General features: G+C 49.7%; 1 protein-coding gene across 2 annotated transcripts in view; it reads right to left on the bottom strand.

The window, feature by feature from the left end:
* SLC41A3 (solute carrier family 41 member 3) overlaps nucleotides 1–17,712 on the bottom strand; it is a 65,843-nt gene that overhangs the window by 8,634 nt on the left and 39,497 nt on the right. For both annotated transcript variants that reach the window (XM_057555473.1, XM_057555474.1), the window contains exons 4-6: nucleotides 6,006–6,077; nucleotides 2,369–2,513; nucleotides 91–237 (exon numbers count right to left, since the gene is read on the bottom strand). In XM_057555473.1, the coding sequence (XP_057411456.1) occupies nucleotides 91–237; nucleotides 2,369–2,513; nucleotides 6,006–6,077 (364 nt within the window). The remainder of the gene's footprint in view (nucleotides 1–90; nucleotides 238–2,368; nucleotides 2,514–6,005; nucleotides 6,078–17,712) is intronic.

The following is a 17,712-nucleotide window of genomic DNA, read 5'->3' as shown; positions in this document are numbered from 1 at the left end:
AAAAGCCGGCGGCACCTGGGGGCGACCCCCATCTGCCCAGTGACCCCAGGCCTCGCCTATGAAAGGACAGACCCCAGCCTCGGGCCCTACCTCTGTGTTTGTGGAAGAAGCTGCTGACGAACGCCAGGAGGGACAAGGTGATGAGGTCTCCCAGGCTGGCCGCGATGGGCGTCGCAATGTTGTCCGGGTTGACCCCGAGCTTTCGGGCGCCGATCACTATGCAGACCATCAGCATCCCTGCAGGGGGAGGGGACAGGCGGCCGGTGAGTGGGTGGCGGGGCTGGCCAGGAGCTCGCCGCACCCACGGAGCCGCCCGCTCTTGGGGTCCCTCCCTGCACTGGGGCCGCGAGGCTTGGACTCTGCCCTGGGTCTCGCGGGCTTGACGCTGTGGAGCGGCCCAAGCACTCTGATGACCCCCTGAGCCGTCGGGGAGATGCTCCCAACCTTGGGAACCACAGGTGTGATGCTCACAGCCCTCCTGGCAGGAAGGTGGACCCCAAACTGCTCTGAGCAGCAGGGACCCCGGGGGGGCAGGAGCAACTGGCCCCGTGAGTGGTTTCCAAGGGGCAACGCCTGCGGGGAAGACGGCAGGGCGGGGTCTGGGGCAGTGTGGGGCGGCAGTGCAGGTGGTCCCTGGAGGGAGGGAGGGAGGGAAGGGGGGGCACACAGAAGGCAGCACGGCACTGGGGGGCCTGAGGGGCTGCCAGGGCCCAGCACGTGGCCACGAGTGCAGGGTGACGTCCCTGCTGGACCTGAGAGGCCCTTCCTCATGGCCGCTACACCTCCCAGGACCTGTTTCTGTTCTGACTCGGTTCTGAGGCCACCGTGACGTGCTTCCACCCCCCATGCCACACTGCCTGGGACAAAATCCAGCAGCATCTTGTGTGGCCTTTAAGAAGACACTTCGCATCTTGGCCACTGCTGTTTTCACACTGGACCCGGCGTTCTGTAACTCTAAAAGTAATCAGAGTTATCACGGTGCCATCGAAAGCTGCGGGCCACAGTCTGTGCTGTTTTGTGACCAGGCCCCAGCAACTTTATTCTTTCGCGATGTCATTTGTAAGTGAACTGACACTGCCTGGCTGAGCTGGTGGTCTGGTGACAATCCCACAGGGATGCGTAGAGGACACCACCGGTTTGAGATCACTTATTACAAACCACCAGCACCACTGCCCGGCTTCATGGCTCAGACAGGCCAAGGTCATGCTGTGACCCACCAGCCACGCTTCCTGAGTCCCCCTCACCTTGGGACAAGCCCGGCTATGTCCTTGCCACTGAGGTGCACCCCATCTGAGGCCTCAGTCTTCTCATCTATAAAACAGGAGCTAGGATGGCCCATGGGAACAGCACTGCCTTCTGGAGACTTGGTGTCTCCTAGGCTCTGTTCTCTCAGAAGGTTCAGCCCCTCCTTGGCTCAGACGTGCAGGCATGCAGCAGGTCTGTGAATTGGCTCCTGGGCTTCCGCGCTCTGGCCCTGCCCCGACCTGGGCTCCTGCACGGGGATGCAGCCGCCTGGTAGGAACCACAGCCACCGAATAACCAGCTGCATCCTGCTGGGGGTCGGGCGAGTGAACAGTCGACTTTACAAGGCTACCCCTCTTCCTTCCTGGACCTGCGTGCGCTTTGCACGATACACACAGACACCCGGTCCAGAGAGAACCAGTGTGACCACTGTCCATTCAGAAAACCTGGGAGCTGGCTGGTGCCTTGGTTAAGTGTGGAAAGAACCACGGGCTCTGCACTCATACTACCTGCTTGGTGGAGGAGCGGACAGTACACAAGGGAACAAGCGTGTGAAGCAAACACAGCATGACTGCGAGCGAGTCGGGAGGCCGCGAGACTGGAGTCACCCGTGTGCTCGCGCACCGAGGGATCACCCTGAACTAGGATGAGCCCCGCAGCGTCGGGCCCCCAGCGTGTCCCGGGCTCCGGGACAGAAGCTGGCACACAGGAGGCTCGGGGAGTGCTGAGTGGTGAGCAGAGGCGCACCCACTGGGCTCCCCGCTGATGCGCGTGGGCTCCCTGGGGCTGAGGCGGCGTGGCAGGAGCGGGGTGGGGACAGCAGATGGTAGAAGAGGACACGCAGGCCCCTCTCGGAGGAGCTGCCGTCGTGCAGGGAGCTGACACGAGAGCTTCAGATACTCAAAAGCGCTCCAAAAGGAGCGTGAAGCATGGTGGCCTCAGGCGGGGGAGGGGGCACAGGACCTGCCTTGCCCCAGACCCCGCCCGGGCCCTCCCGCCAGCCAGTCACAGAGAGACGTGTCTCGCCCCAGCAGAGGGCAGGGACCCCCTCACCGCCCTCCAGGTCAAGGTGGGTGTGAAGACCCAGCGGCACCCCGACCCGCGCAGGACCCCGAGGGCTGCTCACCCAGGGCGCAGGCCGCCAGGAAGGCGGTGATGACGCTGCTGGCGCACAGCACCTCCGCCTCCACCACGTCCAGCTTCTGCCCCGACGCCGCGCCCAGGAGCAGGGCTGCCACGGCGGCCAGGAGCCCCACGACGGTGGCCTGCACCTGCGGGCAGGAACGGGCAGGAACCAGACGTGAGGCAGGCCTGCTGACCTCGCCCGAGAGCAACAAAGCCGACACCCCCTTCAGCCCGATCCCTGCGGAAACCGCTGCCCCGCCCCGTCCTTCCCCGTCATCTTGTGTAGGGTCCTCGGTCAAGGGCCCCCCGTGTCTCCTCACAGCCCCTCTCACTGGTCTGGACAAAAGTGCTGTGATCTCCAGCAGCACAGACAGTGCCCCCGCCCCCCGGAAACGCCCAGGACCCCCGGGAGACACCAGAGCCGTCGGAGCTGAGGCCCCGGCGCACACGCGAGGCCAGTCAGGCTCCGCAGACGAGAACACGCCCAGCTCACACACGGAATTCCACTCAGAATCCCAAGATTCTTCATGGCACCTGACAACTCATTTTAAGTTTAACTTTCACAAAAATGAGCAGATGTGCAAGAATAGCCATAACAACTTTGATTATGAATATGTACTTTAAAGCTATAGTATTAAAAACAGTGGCTTGGCAGAGAAATAGACAAATAGGTCAGCAGGACAGAACAGGATCCAGGAATTGAACCATGAATATGTGAACATTTTAAATTTAATGTATGAAAATTTAATCATGAATATATGAAAGTTTACTATGATCAAGGTGGCATTTCAAATCAGGATGGAATACATAAGAGAAACCGGATATTTGCTTGGAAAAATAAAATAGATTCTGACTTTATACCGTTCCCACACATATACCTAAACATAAAAACGTAAAGTGTGAAACGGATGAAAGTACTGAATAATGTGTTTCAGATTTTGGATTAGGGAAGGCCTCCTAATAAAGATGAAACATATAAAATCTATAAAGAAAAATACAGGTAAGATTTACAAAGTCCAAGCATGACTTCTGGGTTATAAAAGACACCACAAAACAAAGGCAGGGATAGACTTGGAGAAAATATTTCCATCTTGCATAACTAATAAAAGATTAGTATCCAGAATAATGAGTCCATTTTACCAAATCAACAATAACCATAATGATAATAAAAAGATAACGTGATAGAACAATGCATAATGGGATATGACAGGTAATCCACAGAAAGGAAATACAAACGGCTAAGAAACACATAAAAGATGATTAAATCCCTAGTAATCAGGAAAATTTTAAATAAAATCCTAATTGGAAGGTTAGGATTAGGGTTATTTGTAGCCAGGGCTGGTCCTCCTCTATTAAAAAGTAAGTACTGTTTGATTTTCTTGGCACTGGGGTCTCTGCTCATCAGGTAAATGGATGGATGGGGTATACTTCTTACCTGTCGGATAAAGTAAAGTTAAAACTCAAAGGTCGACAGTACAAAGTACACACGGACAAATACGCGGGATGATGGTTGTCTTACACACTGATGGTGGTAAAATTGATACAGGAATTCTGGGAGGAAATTTGTCTAAGTTATCCAAATACCTGATGATCTAGCATTTTCCCAGGGAAACGTGCACATGCGGACAAAGAAGCACATAATCATGATGGTGATTGGAGCTGCTCTGTACAGAGTGACATCCATTCGTTAAGTCACTATTAAGAGAAAAGTGCTATTTACAAAGTTACACGTACAGTATAGTATGTTTTATGCATAGAAACATGGGAACTCGTGTGGTCTGTGTCTACGGGCACATCCATGTGTCTGCAAACACAGGGTTTAGAAGAGTCCTTCCCATGCTGGTGAGCTTATGAGGAACTAATAATTCAAGGTTTTTTTTTTTAAATAAATAAATTTATTTATTTATTTTTGGCTGAGTTGGGTCTTCGTTGCTGCGCGCTAGAGCACAGGCTCAGTAGTTGTGGCACGCGGCATGTGGGATCTTCCCGGACCAGGGCTCGAACCCATGTCCCCTGCACTGGCAAGCAGATTCTTTAACCACTGTGCCACCAGGGAAGTCCCATTTCAATTATTAATACTAGTGCCGTTATTGCACCAAGAAATCAGATATTTTGCAATCCTTTCGGGAACCATCTAGAGCCTTAAACTGTTCATACCTTGTGAACTTGTGGGAAGTTCTCTTAAGAAATCTATGCAAAAGGAGCACACTCTCACTGCAGTATAGCTTATCGAGTAGGCGCCTGTAACTGCAGGTGCCCCGCAGGGCGAGGGGTCGGCAGGTCTGCACAGGCCCCGCAGAGCCAGCCCCTGGCTGCCCTTCCCTCTTACCCGTGAGGTCCTGGCTCACGTATCACTCTTGGGTACGTTGTCGTGATAGAATATGCTCAAGTTATTCAAAAAGTTTAAGTATGGAACTTACTGCATCCTTTATGCTTTGATGTTAAGCTTTTTAAAAAATGGAGGAGACCAACTGCATCCACGCTGTGACAGGACCACGTGCCAGGCCAGGGCCTGCCCACAGCAGGACCTAATCAACACCGGTTGAGGAGGATTCGGTAGGAAAAGAAACGCAAAACCAGTGACTGTCGCCGAGGCATTTACCACCCGCCCCTGCAGACCCCCTGCCTGGGCCTCGTGAGAGCTTTAACCTCCAGGGGCTTCAGCCACAGGCTGACTTAGTCCCGGCCCCTGTGAAGCACCTCGGTGGACGAGGCAGACGTCTAAACACAGAACTGCGTCCAGGACGGCCTGACGGCGCCCGTAAGGCCCAGAGAGGCAGCCGGTGGCAGGCTGGACCCGGGTCTGAGGAGAGTCCCCACCGGGTGACGGGGAGGGGAAAGGACATCCCGGGAGGGGAGGGGGGCCGGGCCCACGCCTGGACAAGGGGGCCGGCAAAGGGGCTCCAGGGGGAGGAGGCCCCTTGAGCTCGAGGGTTAGAAAAGGCCAGGCAGGGGCCGTGCAGAAGCGCACTGGAGCCCAGGTGCCTGGACGGGGAGGCCAGGGCAGCGGGGCTGGGCTCCAGGCAGCCCAGGGGAGGGTCCTCAGAGTGGCCGGACGGAAGGGTGAGGGACAGAGGCAGGCTGAGGGCTGCTGGGTTTCTAGCCGGGTCAGACAGGAGTGTCACTCACTGGGCATGCGAATCCCACCCGACGAGCCGCACAGCAGCCCATCTTACAGATGAGGCCCCTGAGCTGGGCCACCCCACAGCGAGCTTCCAGCCCAAACCAGACGGAGTCGGGGACTTCAAAGAGGGGTGTGAGGAGGGCAGGCGACGGGGCCGGATCTGGGGACACTGCTCTGGAGATGCCCAGCGGAGAGCTGGAAACGAGCTCCGGAGCCCAGGTGAGAAGTCAAGGCCCCTCCTGAGTCTGTGTGTCCTGCCCAGGACAGCCTGCTGGTCAGTGACGGTCTCACCTGCACGCCAGTGCGACCTGGGTCCAGTTCTCGGTGTGGCCACAGCCTGCCCCGGCCAGAGGAGCCCGGGAGGCTCTGGATACAAACGCTTCCGTGCAGATCCAGGCCCAGCCTACTGCTACCTCGGGCTTCCTGGCTCCGTGAGACCCCACCCCCCGCGACCCCACAGTTAGGAGGAGACACAAGTTTGCGACGCGCATGAAGGGACAAAGGGGAGGGTCACCTGGATGAGGGCGAGGTTACTGCTGATGACTCTGTGCTGCTCCTGGGGGTCATCGATCTGCCCAGTGTTGGCCTAGGATGGAAAGAAGGGCAAAGGGTGAGTCGGGCGGCAGCGCCGAAGCCAGGTCCACCCTTCTTGGAGAGGCGGTCTCAGGACAGGCCAGCAGACGCCCCCTCACTGCTGCCAGAGCCAACTGTCCTGCCAGCTTTCAAAACGGTGACTCGGGGCTGGAGAGGTGGCGACACAGGCCCAGCTCTTCCCCTCACAGGTGTGCAATCACACATACACGTGCACACGTGGGCACGCGTGTCACCAAGAACCTCAGCTGTTGACCATCCAGCCGGTCCATGAGGGGTGCCGGGCTCCCCCCACCCTGCCATCCCTCCTCCCCGCCCACGAGTCGCAGCTCACGTGACCAGCAGCCACTCACCCCACCTTGGCAAAGTGTCCTGCTTAAGAAACGTATGTAAGTCCCTCTTCTCTTGGGATAAAAAAGTGAGATCGGAAATGCAGCTTTCTCCTTTAAAAGGGGTAGCTGCTCCTAACATCACAGCCTTTGCCAGCAAAATTCAAGATGTAGATAAGAAAAAGTTTCAAAGCAAATGTATTTTCTTGGCTCCTTTGTACTGAGTTCACTACGTTACTGAACTCTGAGGAAAATACATAATTCTTCTTTACTTTTTTTTTTGGCTACGCCGTGCGACTTGCGGGACCTTAGTTTCCCGACCAGGGATCGAACCCAGGCTCCCAACCACTGGACGGCCAGGGGAGCCCCCAGAATTACTTTTCTTTGTACAAGTAAGGGGAGGCTTCTTGTTTCTGGGCACCTGGGACACATCAGGTCACCACTGTGGAGCCCCAGTCGGCTCTGGCTTCATCCAGGTGGCCTGACACCTGCCTCGGGTGTCCTCCCAGGAACCAGGGTGCAGGTGGAGCAGAGCCGCAAGGGACCCACCGAGGCCACACCCGCTCCGCCCACCTCCCGCCCCGGGCCCCCTGCAGCCCAGAGATGCCGGTGCCCGTGTGTTGGTTCCTGTGAGTCAACCAACTGCAACGTATCAGGGTAGTCAGAGGGCTGCTGCTGGCCCATGACCCCCAGTACGAATCAGAAAGGCAGTCCTTCCTCAAGAAGCCTCATTTCCACTGGCTGGGAAGCGTGTAAAACACGTGCACAAGTCTAGAACCCGTACAACCCATGAAGAGGCATGGAGGTGCCTCCTGGCGCCAGAGGCCTGAGACCAAGTCCAGGCTGAGCAGGAAAGGGAGCGGAGGAGAGGGTGCCTGGAGATCCCATAGGGATGAAGGCGGGGAGAGCCGGGGCGAAGCAGCTGTGGGTTTCAGGGAATTAGGCCAGGGGACGGCAACGGGGCTGACGGGCAGTGGATTCCCGTCCAGACACCGGGGAGTCTGGGTTTCGGATGAGTTATCCACGTGGAGGCTGAAATCGGCCAGGATGGTGGCGGGAACTGGTGTGCAGATGAAGACCCTCAGAGGGTCCATTATCCAGGGCCATGGGGGACGGAGCCGTGAAGGAGGGAAGGAACAGGGCCGGCCAGGAGGGTGAACCTCGGGCAGGGGCCCTCGGGCAAGGGGGCTCAGGTCTCCATCAAGGTACAGGGACATTTCTTTCCCCTAGAACGACGGTCCTGGAGAGGTCAGGCTAGGAGCTAGAGGCACGAGGCCAGTCCTGGCACAGGCTGGGGCCTTTCAAGACTCCAAGGCAAAGGAGTGGGAAGCTGGAGCGTCTCTAGACCAACCCAGATTCATCTCAGCAGAAGCAGCCCGCAGGCCCTTCCTAAGTGTGCGTTTGGATCACATACACTCAAACATCTTCAGTCTCTTTTAATCTCACGAGCCCTTACAGCTGCATCAACACGCCTCCCTGCCCTGCGGTTCTGGCTGCAGCTCGGCCACTCGGCCTCTCCTTCAGCGACAGGCCCAGGCGTGGGGACCAGCCCCTCCTCCCGTCCCTCAGGTGAGGATCACTTCCTGCCGCTACGCGGCCTGGGGAGCCTTGCCACCCACAACCTTGCGGTGGACCCTCCTTAATTCTGCTCGGCTCCTGTCCCTGCACCTCCTGTTTGCTGCCAGCTCCTGACTTGCCCAGCGAGTTAGAGCTTCACAAGGTCATCTGGCCCATTCACAACAAAAAATACTTACTGGATTAAGGGAGAGGACTGACCCTTGCTGTTCTTCTCCTTCCTCAAATTGGAGGGTAGGGAAAGACAACCTTCTAACTTTTTATTTCTAAATAAATGTAGACTTTTTTTTTTTTGCAGGAGTTCCATAGTCAGCGCAGAGAGTTTCCCATATACCTGTCGCCCAGTTTCTACTGACCGTAACACCTTACAGCAGGGGTCCCCAGCCCCTGGGCCGCACAGCACGAGGTGGGCGGCGGGCCACCGAGCAAAGCTTCATCGGCCACTCCCCGTCGCTCACATTAGCCATCCCTCCCCACCCCCGTCCGTGGAAAAATCGTCTTCCGCGAAACCGGTCCCTGGTGCCAAAAAGGTTGGGGAGCGCTGCCTTATAGAACCACAGGACAGTCATCAAACTAAGACGTCAACACTGGCTCAACACCACCAGCTAGGTGACAGGACGTATTTGCACATCCCGGCTTTCCCACCGCTGTCCCTTCTCTGTTCCAGGAAGTAAGTCCGGACCCCCCGCTGGCTCCTTGGTCTCCTCCAGGCAGTGAAGGGTCCTCACCTTCCCTCGTCTTTCTCACCGTGACTCCTCAAGGAGTGCTGCTCAGGCCTTCTGCAGAAGGCCCCTCAACGTGGGCTTGTCTGGTGCCTCCCCGCGACTAAACTGAGGGTGCGGGTTCGGGGGGAAGAGGCTGCCGAGGGGAGGTGCCTTCTCCTCGTGTGCAGACTCCGAGGCGCGTGACACCACACGGCTGATCACAGGTGCCCTGACCTCGGTTGAGGTGCGTCTGCCGGGATTCTGCACTGCAAACTCACGGTTTTCCCTTCCCCACACGCCATCAGCTAGAAGTCACTCATCAGGTCTGCCCCACGCTCAGGGGGAGGGGAATTAAGCTCCTGCTCCTCCATGGAAGCAGATCGAAGCTCTGAGGACACTTTCTAAAACTACCAGAGCGATTCACAATTATTGGGGGAGACATCTGAAGCTATGCACACATGCTGTTTCTCCTGAAAGTTCCACTTGGTGCTACTGCGGTGTCAGTGCCTCTAGGTCCTCTTATGGATGGAGCCGGGAAACGTACGTGTATGCACCCTAACCGCGCTGTGCACACACGCAAATTTAGCTTCGTCTCCCTCTGTGCGTCCTAAACACACGTAGTTTACACGGGTATCTCTGACTCCAGTCCAGCATCACAGGGCTCATCATGGCAGAGAGCAGACAGCTTTCAGACACACACTGGAAACAAGAAGAGGCTTCTACAGTGTAACACAGGTTCAGAGGGAATCCTTGGGCATAGAGAGCAGGGGAGTTAGGTGGACAGAGGACCCACGCCCAGAAATGACAGCAGGACACGTTTCCCACCCAGGACAGGAGGCCCCGGGGACAACGGGCACCTCGGACACGTGGCGACTTGGCTTCAACAAGAGGCGCCTCTCCTCTCTCCTGACCAGCTTGTGCCGACGAGGGGACGCTTGGCTGAGCAGAAGCAGTGAGGTTGTGTGCTGGGGTCACAGGCAGGGAAATGCCCAGAGTGGCCACAGTAAGAGGGACACAGACGAGTGAGACCAGTGAGCGGCCTGTACCTCCAGGGAACACACTGTGACGCCCCCCAGCCACCAGGGGGTCACCTGCTCTACAGAAGGAGCTCCACAGACTAGGAGGAAACCCAAATAGAGGATGCTCAAGTGACCAAGAATCCCTGTCCCCTGAAGGCCACAGTCATGACAGACTCAGCAGACTCCAAAAATGGAAGCAAAAGCCTAAGGAAACAATCAAAACAGAACCCGAGTAAGACTCTAGGACAGCTAAACCAGGGGGTGGCAGAGGCTGGTGCCTTCGCACAGGGAGAGACGGTCTGGGGTTCTAGAAAGCACAGACTCGGTCTCTGAATGTAAAGTAAAACACGGAGACAAGCAGGACTCCTCACAATGACCTCAGCAGCACAGAGCTTGAGAGCAAGATTAAGAGGAAATGAGTGAAATGAAAAATCAAGCGCAGGTGTTTTCCCAGAATGAAGCACAACCAGACAGAGATGGAAAGAAAGCAGATCCAGAAGCTGCATGTGTATACGTTAAAGTTAGAGAGAGGGTGGGAATGTGAACGCATATCAGAATATAAGAAATCACAAAAAATAGGATTTTCATAGAGCTGAAGACAGACATACGTCTTTAGATTGAAAAATCTAAGATGTATATAAGGTAAGGGAAAACGGTCCATGCCAGAAATACCACGGTGAAATTTCAGAACATGGATGATAAAAAAAAAAAATGCAAAAGTTCAGATGGGGGACTTCCCTGGCCATCCAGTGGTTAGGACTCTGCATGTGCAGTGCAGGGGGCACGGGTTCGATCCCTGGTTGGGGAGCTAAGATCCCGCAAGCCGCATGACACGCAGCCCCCCGCCAAAAAAAAAGTTCAGATAGGAAGATAAAATCAACAGACTACCTACGAGAAATGAGACTCAAAGAGACGCAAGGCCACCATTAGCAACACTGGGTACAGAGGACACTGCAAGCCTGTCTCAGTTGAGAGGACACACCTGTGAACCCTGCCTCGCTATCCGGCCAGGCTGGGGTCAGCTGGGAGGATAAAGGCCCCGTCACACTTGGCAGTCCAGACAGATCACCTGCCAGGACTCTCCCCTGAAGCGGGTCCTGGACGACACAGGCAAACCAAACGAAAGATACACTGAAAAGGAAGCCGGCGGGGACGGACATCAGCCAGAGGGCGGACAGGGAAGCCCAGTCCGCGCTCCTTTGAGGAAACACAGGATGAACCACACAGACTGACCACAGCAGCTCTGTGGGAGGGTTAGAAGCCAGGCCAGGCCCTGCAGCAGCCAAGGAAAAGCCTCACCCACGATGGCAGGAAAGGTCGTTGTCGCCCTTGCCCCACTCCCCCAGCACAGCCCCGTGGAGACAGGAGGCAGCCGTCCAGCCCCTGGGCCTCCCTTGGGACAGAGGGAAAGAATGGACTTGTCTGTGACCTTCTGGCTGGTCTAGGGGCTCCCAAGAGACGGGCTTCTCTCTCATCCGACTCACAGATCAGACCGGAAGCTAGCATAGTTTATGTATCAGGTCGGGACAACAGATTTAAAGTCCGGAAAGAAAAAAAAAAACCTGTCAACTCTGGCAAAAACTGTCTTTTGAAAATGAGGGGGGATTTAAGACATTTCTAGATAAATAAAAGCTGACAGAGTTCATTACCACTAGGCCTGCCCTATGGTCAATATTAAAGAGAGTCCTTCAAGTTGATGAAAGGATGATCAAAAGTCAGTCAAATATATATACTGAAAAATATAAAGTTCTCCAGTAAAAACAAACACACAGCCAAATGTAAAAACCTGTGTATTGTAATTCTGGTTCATAACTCCACTTTTATGCCTTTGTAGGATTTAAAAGACAAAAGCATAAAAATAATTTAAATCTATATTACTGAGTACACAGTATGTAAAATGTAATTCATGATATCAATAACATAAACGGGGTAGAGCTTTAAAGGAATCAAATTTTTGACTAATTTAAGTTGGTATCAGTTTAAAATAGATTATTATAACATTAGGATGTTATACTGATTCCCCAAGGTACCCACAAAGAAAACATCTACAGGACATACACAAGAAAAATGAGAAGTGAGTCAAGACCTATCACTACAAAAAATGAACTCATCAAAAAGACAGAAAGGGAGAAAATGAGGGGGAGAAAAGCTATGAGACATACAGAAAACAAATACCAAAACGGCAATAATTAGTCCTTGCCTATCACTAATTACTTTAAATGTAAATAAACTTCCCAATTGAAAAACATAAATTGGTAGAATAAATTTTTAAATATACAAGATCCAACTACATGCTGTCTACAGGAGGGTAACTTTAGATCTAACGACACACATGGATTGAAAGAGAAAAGATGGAAAAAAGATATTCCTTACAAATAGCAACCAAACAAGAGGAAGGATGACTGTACTAATATCAGACAAAATAGATACTAAGTAAAAAACTGATCCAAGAAACAAAGAAGGACATTATATACTGATAAGAGGACTTTGTATATTGATAAAATATATATTGATTATACATTGACAAAACCACCAGGAACACGTAACAGTTATAAACATACATAGACCAAACATCAGAACTCCTAAATACAGGAAGCAAACGTTGACAGAATTGAAAGGAGAAGTAGACAGCTCTGCAATAATAGGAGAAGACTCAATTCTCCACTTTCAATAATGGATAGGACAACCAGACAGAAGATTATGAAGGAAACACAGGACTTGAACATGTCTATAGACTAACTGAACCTAACAAACAGATACATGATACTCTACCCAACAACAGCAGAATACATATTTTTCTTAAGGGCACTTGGAACATTCGCTGAAAAAGAAGAAAAATCTCAAATCAACAACCTAACTTTACAACTAGAGAAGAACAAACTAAACCCAAAAGCTATCAGAATAAAAGAAATAATAAATATTACGCCATCACCAAAAAATCTACAAACAATAAATGGTTGAGAGGGTGTGTAGAGAAGGGAACCCTCCTGCACTGTTGGTGGGAATGTAAATTGGTGCAGCCACTGTGGAGAACAATATGGAGATTCCTTAAAAAACTAAAAATAGAACTACCGTATCGTATGATCCAGCAATCCTACTTCTGGGCATATATCCAGAGAAAACCATAATTCAAAAAGACATGTACCCCAATGTTCATTGCAGCACAATTTACAATAGCCAAGACATGGAAGCAATCTCAGTGTCCATCAGCAGAGGAATGGATAAAGAAGATGTGGTACATATATACAATGGAATATCAGCCATAAAAAATAACGAAATAATGCCATGTGCAACGACATGGATGGACCTAGAGACTGTCATACTGAGTGAAGTAAGTCACACAGAGAAAGACAAATATCATATGATATCGCTTATATGTAGAATCTAAAGGAATGGTACAAGTGAACCTATTTATAAAACAGAACTTGAGTCACAGATGTAGAAAACAAACTTGTGGTTACCAGGCGAGAAAGGGGAGGGGAGGGATAAATTGGGAGATTGGGATTGACATATACACACTACTGTATATAGAATAGATAACTAATAAGAACCTACTAAACAGCACAGGGAGCTCTATTCTGTACTCTGTAATGACCTATATAGGAATAGAATCTAAAAAAGAGTGGATAACGTGTATGAATAACTGACTCACTTTGCTGTACAGCAGAAACTAACATTGTAAATCACCTATACTCCAATTAAAAAAAATAGAGGGAAAAATAAATATTAGGGATAAACAGAAAATAGAAAAACAATGGAGAAAATCAACAAATGCTGTTTCTTCAAAAAGATCAACAAACTGATCAAACCTTAAGCTAGACTGATTAAGGGAAAAAAGAAAAGACTCACATAACTAAAAGTAGAACTGAGAAGACATTATTACTCAATTTACAGAAATAAAAAGTATTATCAGAGAGTACTTTAATGATTATATGCCAACAAATTGGACAACCTAGATGAAAAGGATAAACTAGAAATACACAATTGACCAAGTCTAAATCATGAAGAAATAGAAGCTCTGAACACACCCATAACTAGTAAGGAGATTGAATTGGTAATCAAAAACCTCTCAATAAAGAAAAGCCCAGGACCAGATGGCTCTACTGGTGAATTTTACCAAACATTTAAAGAAGAATCAACATCAATCCTCCTCAAACTCTTCCAAAGCAATTGCAGAGGAGGCAACATTTCCAAACTCATTCTGTGAGGACAGATTTACACTGATACCAAAGCCAGACAAAGACACTACAAGAAAACCACTGAGTAATATCCCTTATGAATACATACTAGTTCATATGAAAACTGATCAATGCAGTATACTCTATTAACAAAATGAAGGAAAATAAACCATGCCATCATCTCAGTTGATGCAGAAAAAGCATTTGACAAAATTCAACTTTCCATAATAAAAACATTCAACAAACTAGGAATAGAAGGAAACTACCCCAATATAATAAAAGCTATATATCAAAAGCCCACAACTAACATAACACTCATGGTGAAATACTGAAATTTTTCCTCTAAGATCAAGTAAAACAAGGATACCCACTTTCACCACTTTTATTCAACACAGTCCTGGAAATCTTAACCAGAGTAATTAGGCAAGAAAAAGAAAGAAAAGACATTCAAATTGGAGAGAAAGAAGTAAAATTATCTCTACTCACAGATGACATGATCTTATATGTAGAAAACCCTAAAGATTGCACAAAACTGAACTAATAAAGCAATCCATCAAAGTCACAGAATATAAAATCAACAACAGAAACAAAAAACACCCACTTGTGTGCCTCTTTACTAACAATGAACAATCTGAAGAAAAAATGAATTAAGCAATTTAACTTTCATTTACTGTAACATCAAAAAGAAAAAAACACTTAGGAATTAACTTGACAAAGGAGGTGAAAGACTTGTATGCTCAAAATGTCACTGAAAGAAATTTTGAAAGACACCAATAAATGGAAAGATATCCTATGTTCATGGATTGGAAAACAATATTGTTAAGATGTCAATATTACCAAAAGCAATCTACAGGTTTAATGCAATCCCTATCAAAAACCCAATGGCAAAAATAGAAAAAATTCATTTAAAAATTCATATGGAGTCGCAAGAGACACCCCCCAAAGCCAAAACAATCTTAAAAAAACAAACCAGGTTGGAGAAGACAAGATGGCGGAGTAGAAGACCTTGAGCTCCCCTCCTCCCATGAGCACACCAAAAGCACAACTAACTGTTGAACAACCGTCAATAAAAAAGACTGAAACATTACCAAAAAAGATATTCTACATCCAAAGACAAAGAAAAAATCACAGTGAGACAGTAGGAGGGGCATACTTGCAATATAATCAAATCGCATACCCCCCAGGGTGGATGACCCACTGACTGGAGAATAATTACATCACAGAAGTTCTCCCATGGGAGTGAGAGTTCTGAGCCCCACCATCAGGCTCCCCAGCGTGGGGATCTGGCATTGGGAGAAGGAGCCCCCAGAGCATTTGGCTTTGAAGGCCAGCAGGTCTTAATCTCAAGAACTCCACAGGACTTGGGGAACCAGAGACTCCACTCTTGGAGGGTGCACACAAAGTCCCTTGAGCACCAGGTCCCAGCACAAAAGCAGTGACTCCAAAGGAGCCTGGGCTAGGCCTACCTGCTGGTCTTGGAGGGTCTCTTGGGCAGCTGTGGCTCTCTCCTGGGACATAAAAGCTGGTGGTTAACATATCCAGGAGTATGCATCTGAAGGCTGATATCTTGCTTGGGACGTTAGCACCAAGACCTGGCCCCACCCAACAGCCTGTAGGCCCCAATGCTAGGACGCCTCAGGCCAAACAACCAACAGGCAGAACACAGCCCCACCCATCAGCAGACAGGCTGCCTAAACACTTTCTGAACCCACAGCCACCTCTAGACATGCCCCTTGACATGGCCCTGCCCACCAGAGGGCCAAGACCCAACTCCACTCACCAGTGGGCAGGCTCCCACCAGGAAGCCTGCACAAGCCTCTAGACCAGGCTTACCAACTAGGGGGCAGACACCAGAAGGAAGGAAACTACGATCCTGAAGCCTACAGAACTGAGTCTGAAAACATGGGTCAGAACCCACCCTGGGACTAGCTTGTCCCTGGCCCTTGGGTGACGAGAGGGGAGAGCACTGCTGGGACACATAGAACATCCCCTACAGAGGCCACTTCTCCAAGGTTAAGGAATGTAACTAAGCTACTACATACATAAAAATACAAATAGAAACTTAAACAAAATGAGATGGCAAAGCAATATGTTCCAGACGAAGGAACAAGATAAAACCCCAGAAAAACTACTAAGTGAAGTGGAGATGGGCAATCTACTCAAGAAAGAGCTCTGAGTAATGATCATAAAGATGATCCAAGAACACAGGGAAAGAATGGAGGCACTGACTGAGAAGTTACAAGAAGTTTTTAACAAAGAATTAGAAAAAATAAAGAACAACCAGAGTTGAAGAATACAATAAATGAAATGAAAAATACACTAGAAGGAATCAAGAGCAGAATAAATGAGGCAGAAGAATGGTTAAGTGAGCTAGAAGACAGAGTGGTGGAAACCACTGTCTCAGAACGTAATAAAGAAAAAAGAATGAAAAGAAACAGGGACAGTTTAAGAGACCTCTGGGACAATGTCAAATGCACCAACATTCGACTTATAGGGGTTCCAGAAGAAGATGAGAGAGAGAAAGGGCCTGAGAAGATATTTGAAGAGATAATAGCTTAAAATTTCTCTAACATGGGAAAGGAAACAGTCACCCAAGTCCAGGAAGCACAGAGTACCATACAGGATCAACCCAAGTAAGAACATGCCAAGACATATAGTATAGTAATCAAACTGACGAAAATTAAAGAGAAAGAGAAAATATTAAAGGCAACAAGGGAAAAGCAACAAATAACAAAGGAACCCCCAAAAGGTTATCAGCAGATTTTTCAGCAGAAACTCCGCAGGCCAGAAAGGAGTGGCACGATATCTTTAAAGTGATGAAAGGGAAAAACCTACAACCAAGAATACTCCATCCAGCAAGGGTCTTATTCAGATACAATGGAGAAATAAAAGCTTTACAGACAAGCTAAAGCTAAAAGAATTCAGCACCACCAAACCAGCTTTACAACAAATGCTAAAGGAAATTCTTTAAGCAGAAAAGAAAAGGCTACAACTAGAAACAAGAAAATCGCGAATGGAAAAGCTCACTGGTAAAGGCAAACAGAGAGTGAAAGTAGGAAATCATCCACACACAAGTATATATCTAAACCAAAATCACGAGAGGAGGAAAGTATAAATGCAGGATATCAGAAATGTACTGGAAATTAACAGATCAGCAACTTAAAACAATCATGTATATGTATAGACTGCTATAGTAAAATCTCATGGTAACCGCAAACCAAAAATCTACAACAGATATACACACAAGTAAGAAGGACTCCAAGACAGACTGGTGATCTCTTAGAATGATAGGTGTAAGTGGCCCCTTGTTCCAAAGGTGCCAACTCACCTATGCAGGACATATTAAGAGTTTGTTTGGGAGATTAGTTCAAGACGGCGGAGTAGAAGGACGTCAGCTCACCCCATTCTTATGAGAACACCAAAATCACAACTAATTGCTGAACAACCAACGACTAAAAAATGCTGGAACCTAAAAAAAAAAAAAGATACCCTACATCCAAAGACAAAGAAGAAGCCACAACGAGACAGTAGGAGGGGTGCAATCATGATAAAATCAAATCCCATACCTGCTGGGTGGGTGACTCACAAACTGGAGAATAATTATATCACAGAAGTTCTCCCATGGGAGTGAGAGTTCTGAGCCCCACATCAGGCTTCCCAGCCTGGGGATCCGGTAACGGGAGGAGGAGTCCCCAGAGAATCTGGCTTTGAAGGCCAGCAGGGTTTGAATGCAGGGCTTCCACAGGACAGGGTGAAACAGAAACTCAGTTCTTGGAGGGCACACACAAAGTCTTGTGTGCACCAGGACCCAGGGGTAAAAAGCCC

Source organism: Balaenoptera acutorostrata, chromosome 10 (genome assembly GCF_949987535.1).
Source record: "Balaenoptera acutorostrata chromosome 10, mBalAcu1.1, whole genome shotgun sequence".
NCBI lineage: Eukaryota > Metazoa > Chordata > Mammalia > Artiodactyla > Balaenopteridae > Balaenoptera > Balaenoptera acutorostrata.
The sequence above is the reverse complement of the archived record's forward strand: the minus strand, read 5'-3'. Positions and strand labels throughout refer to the sequence as shown.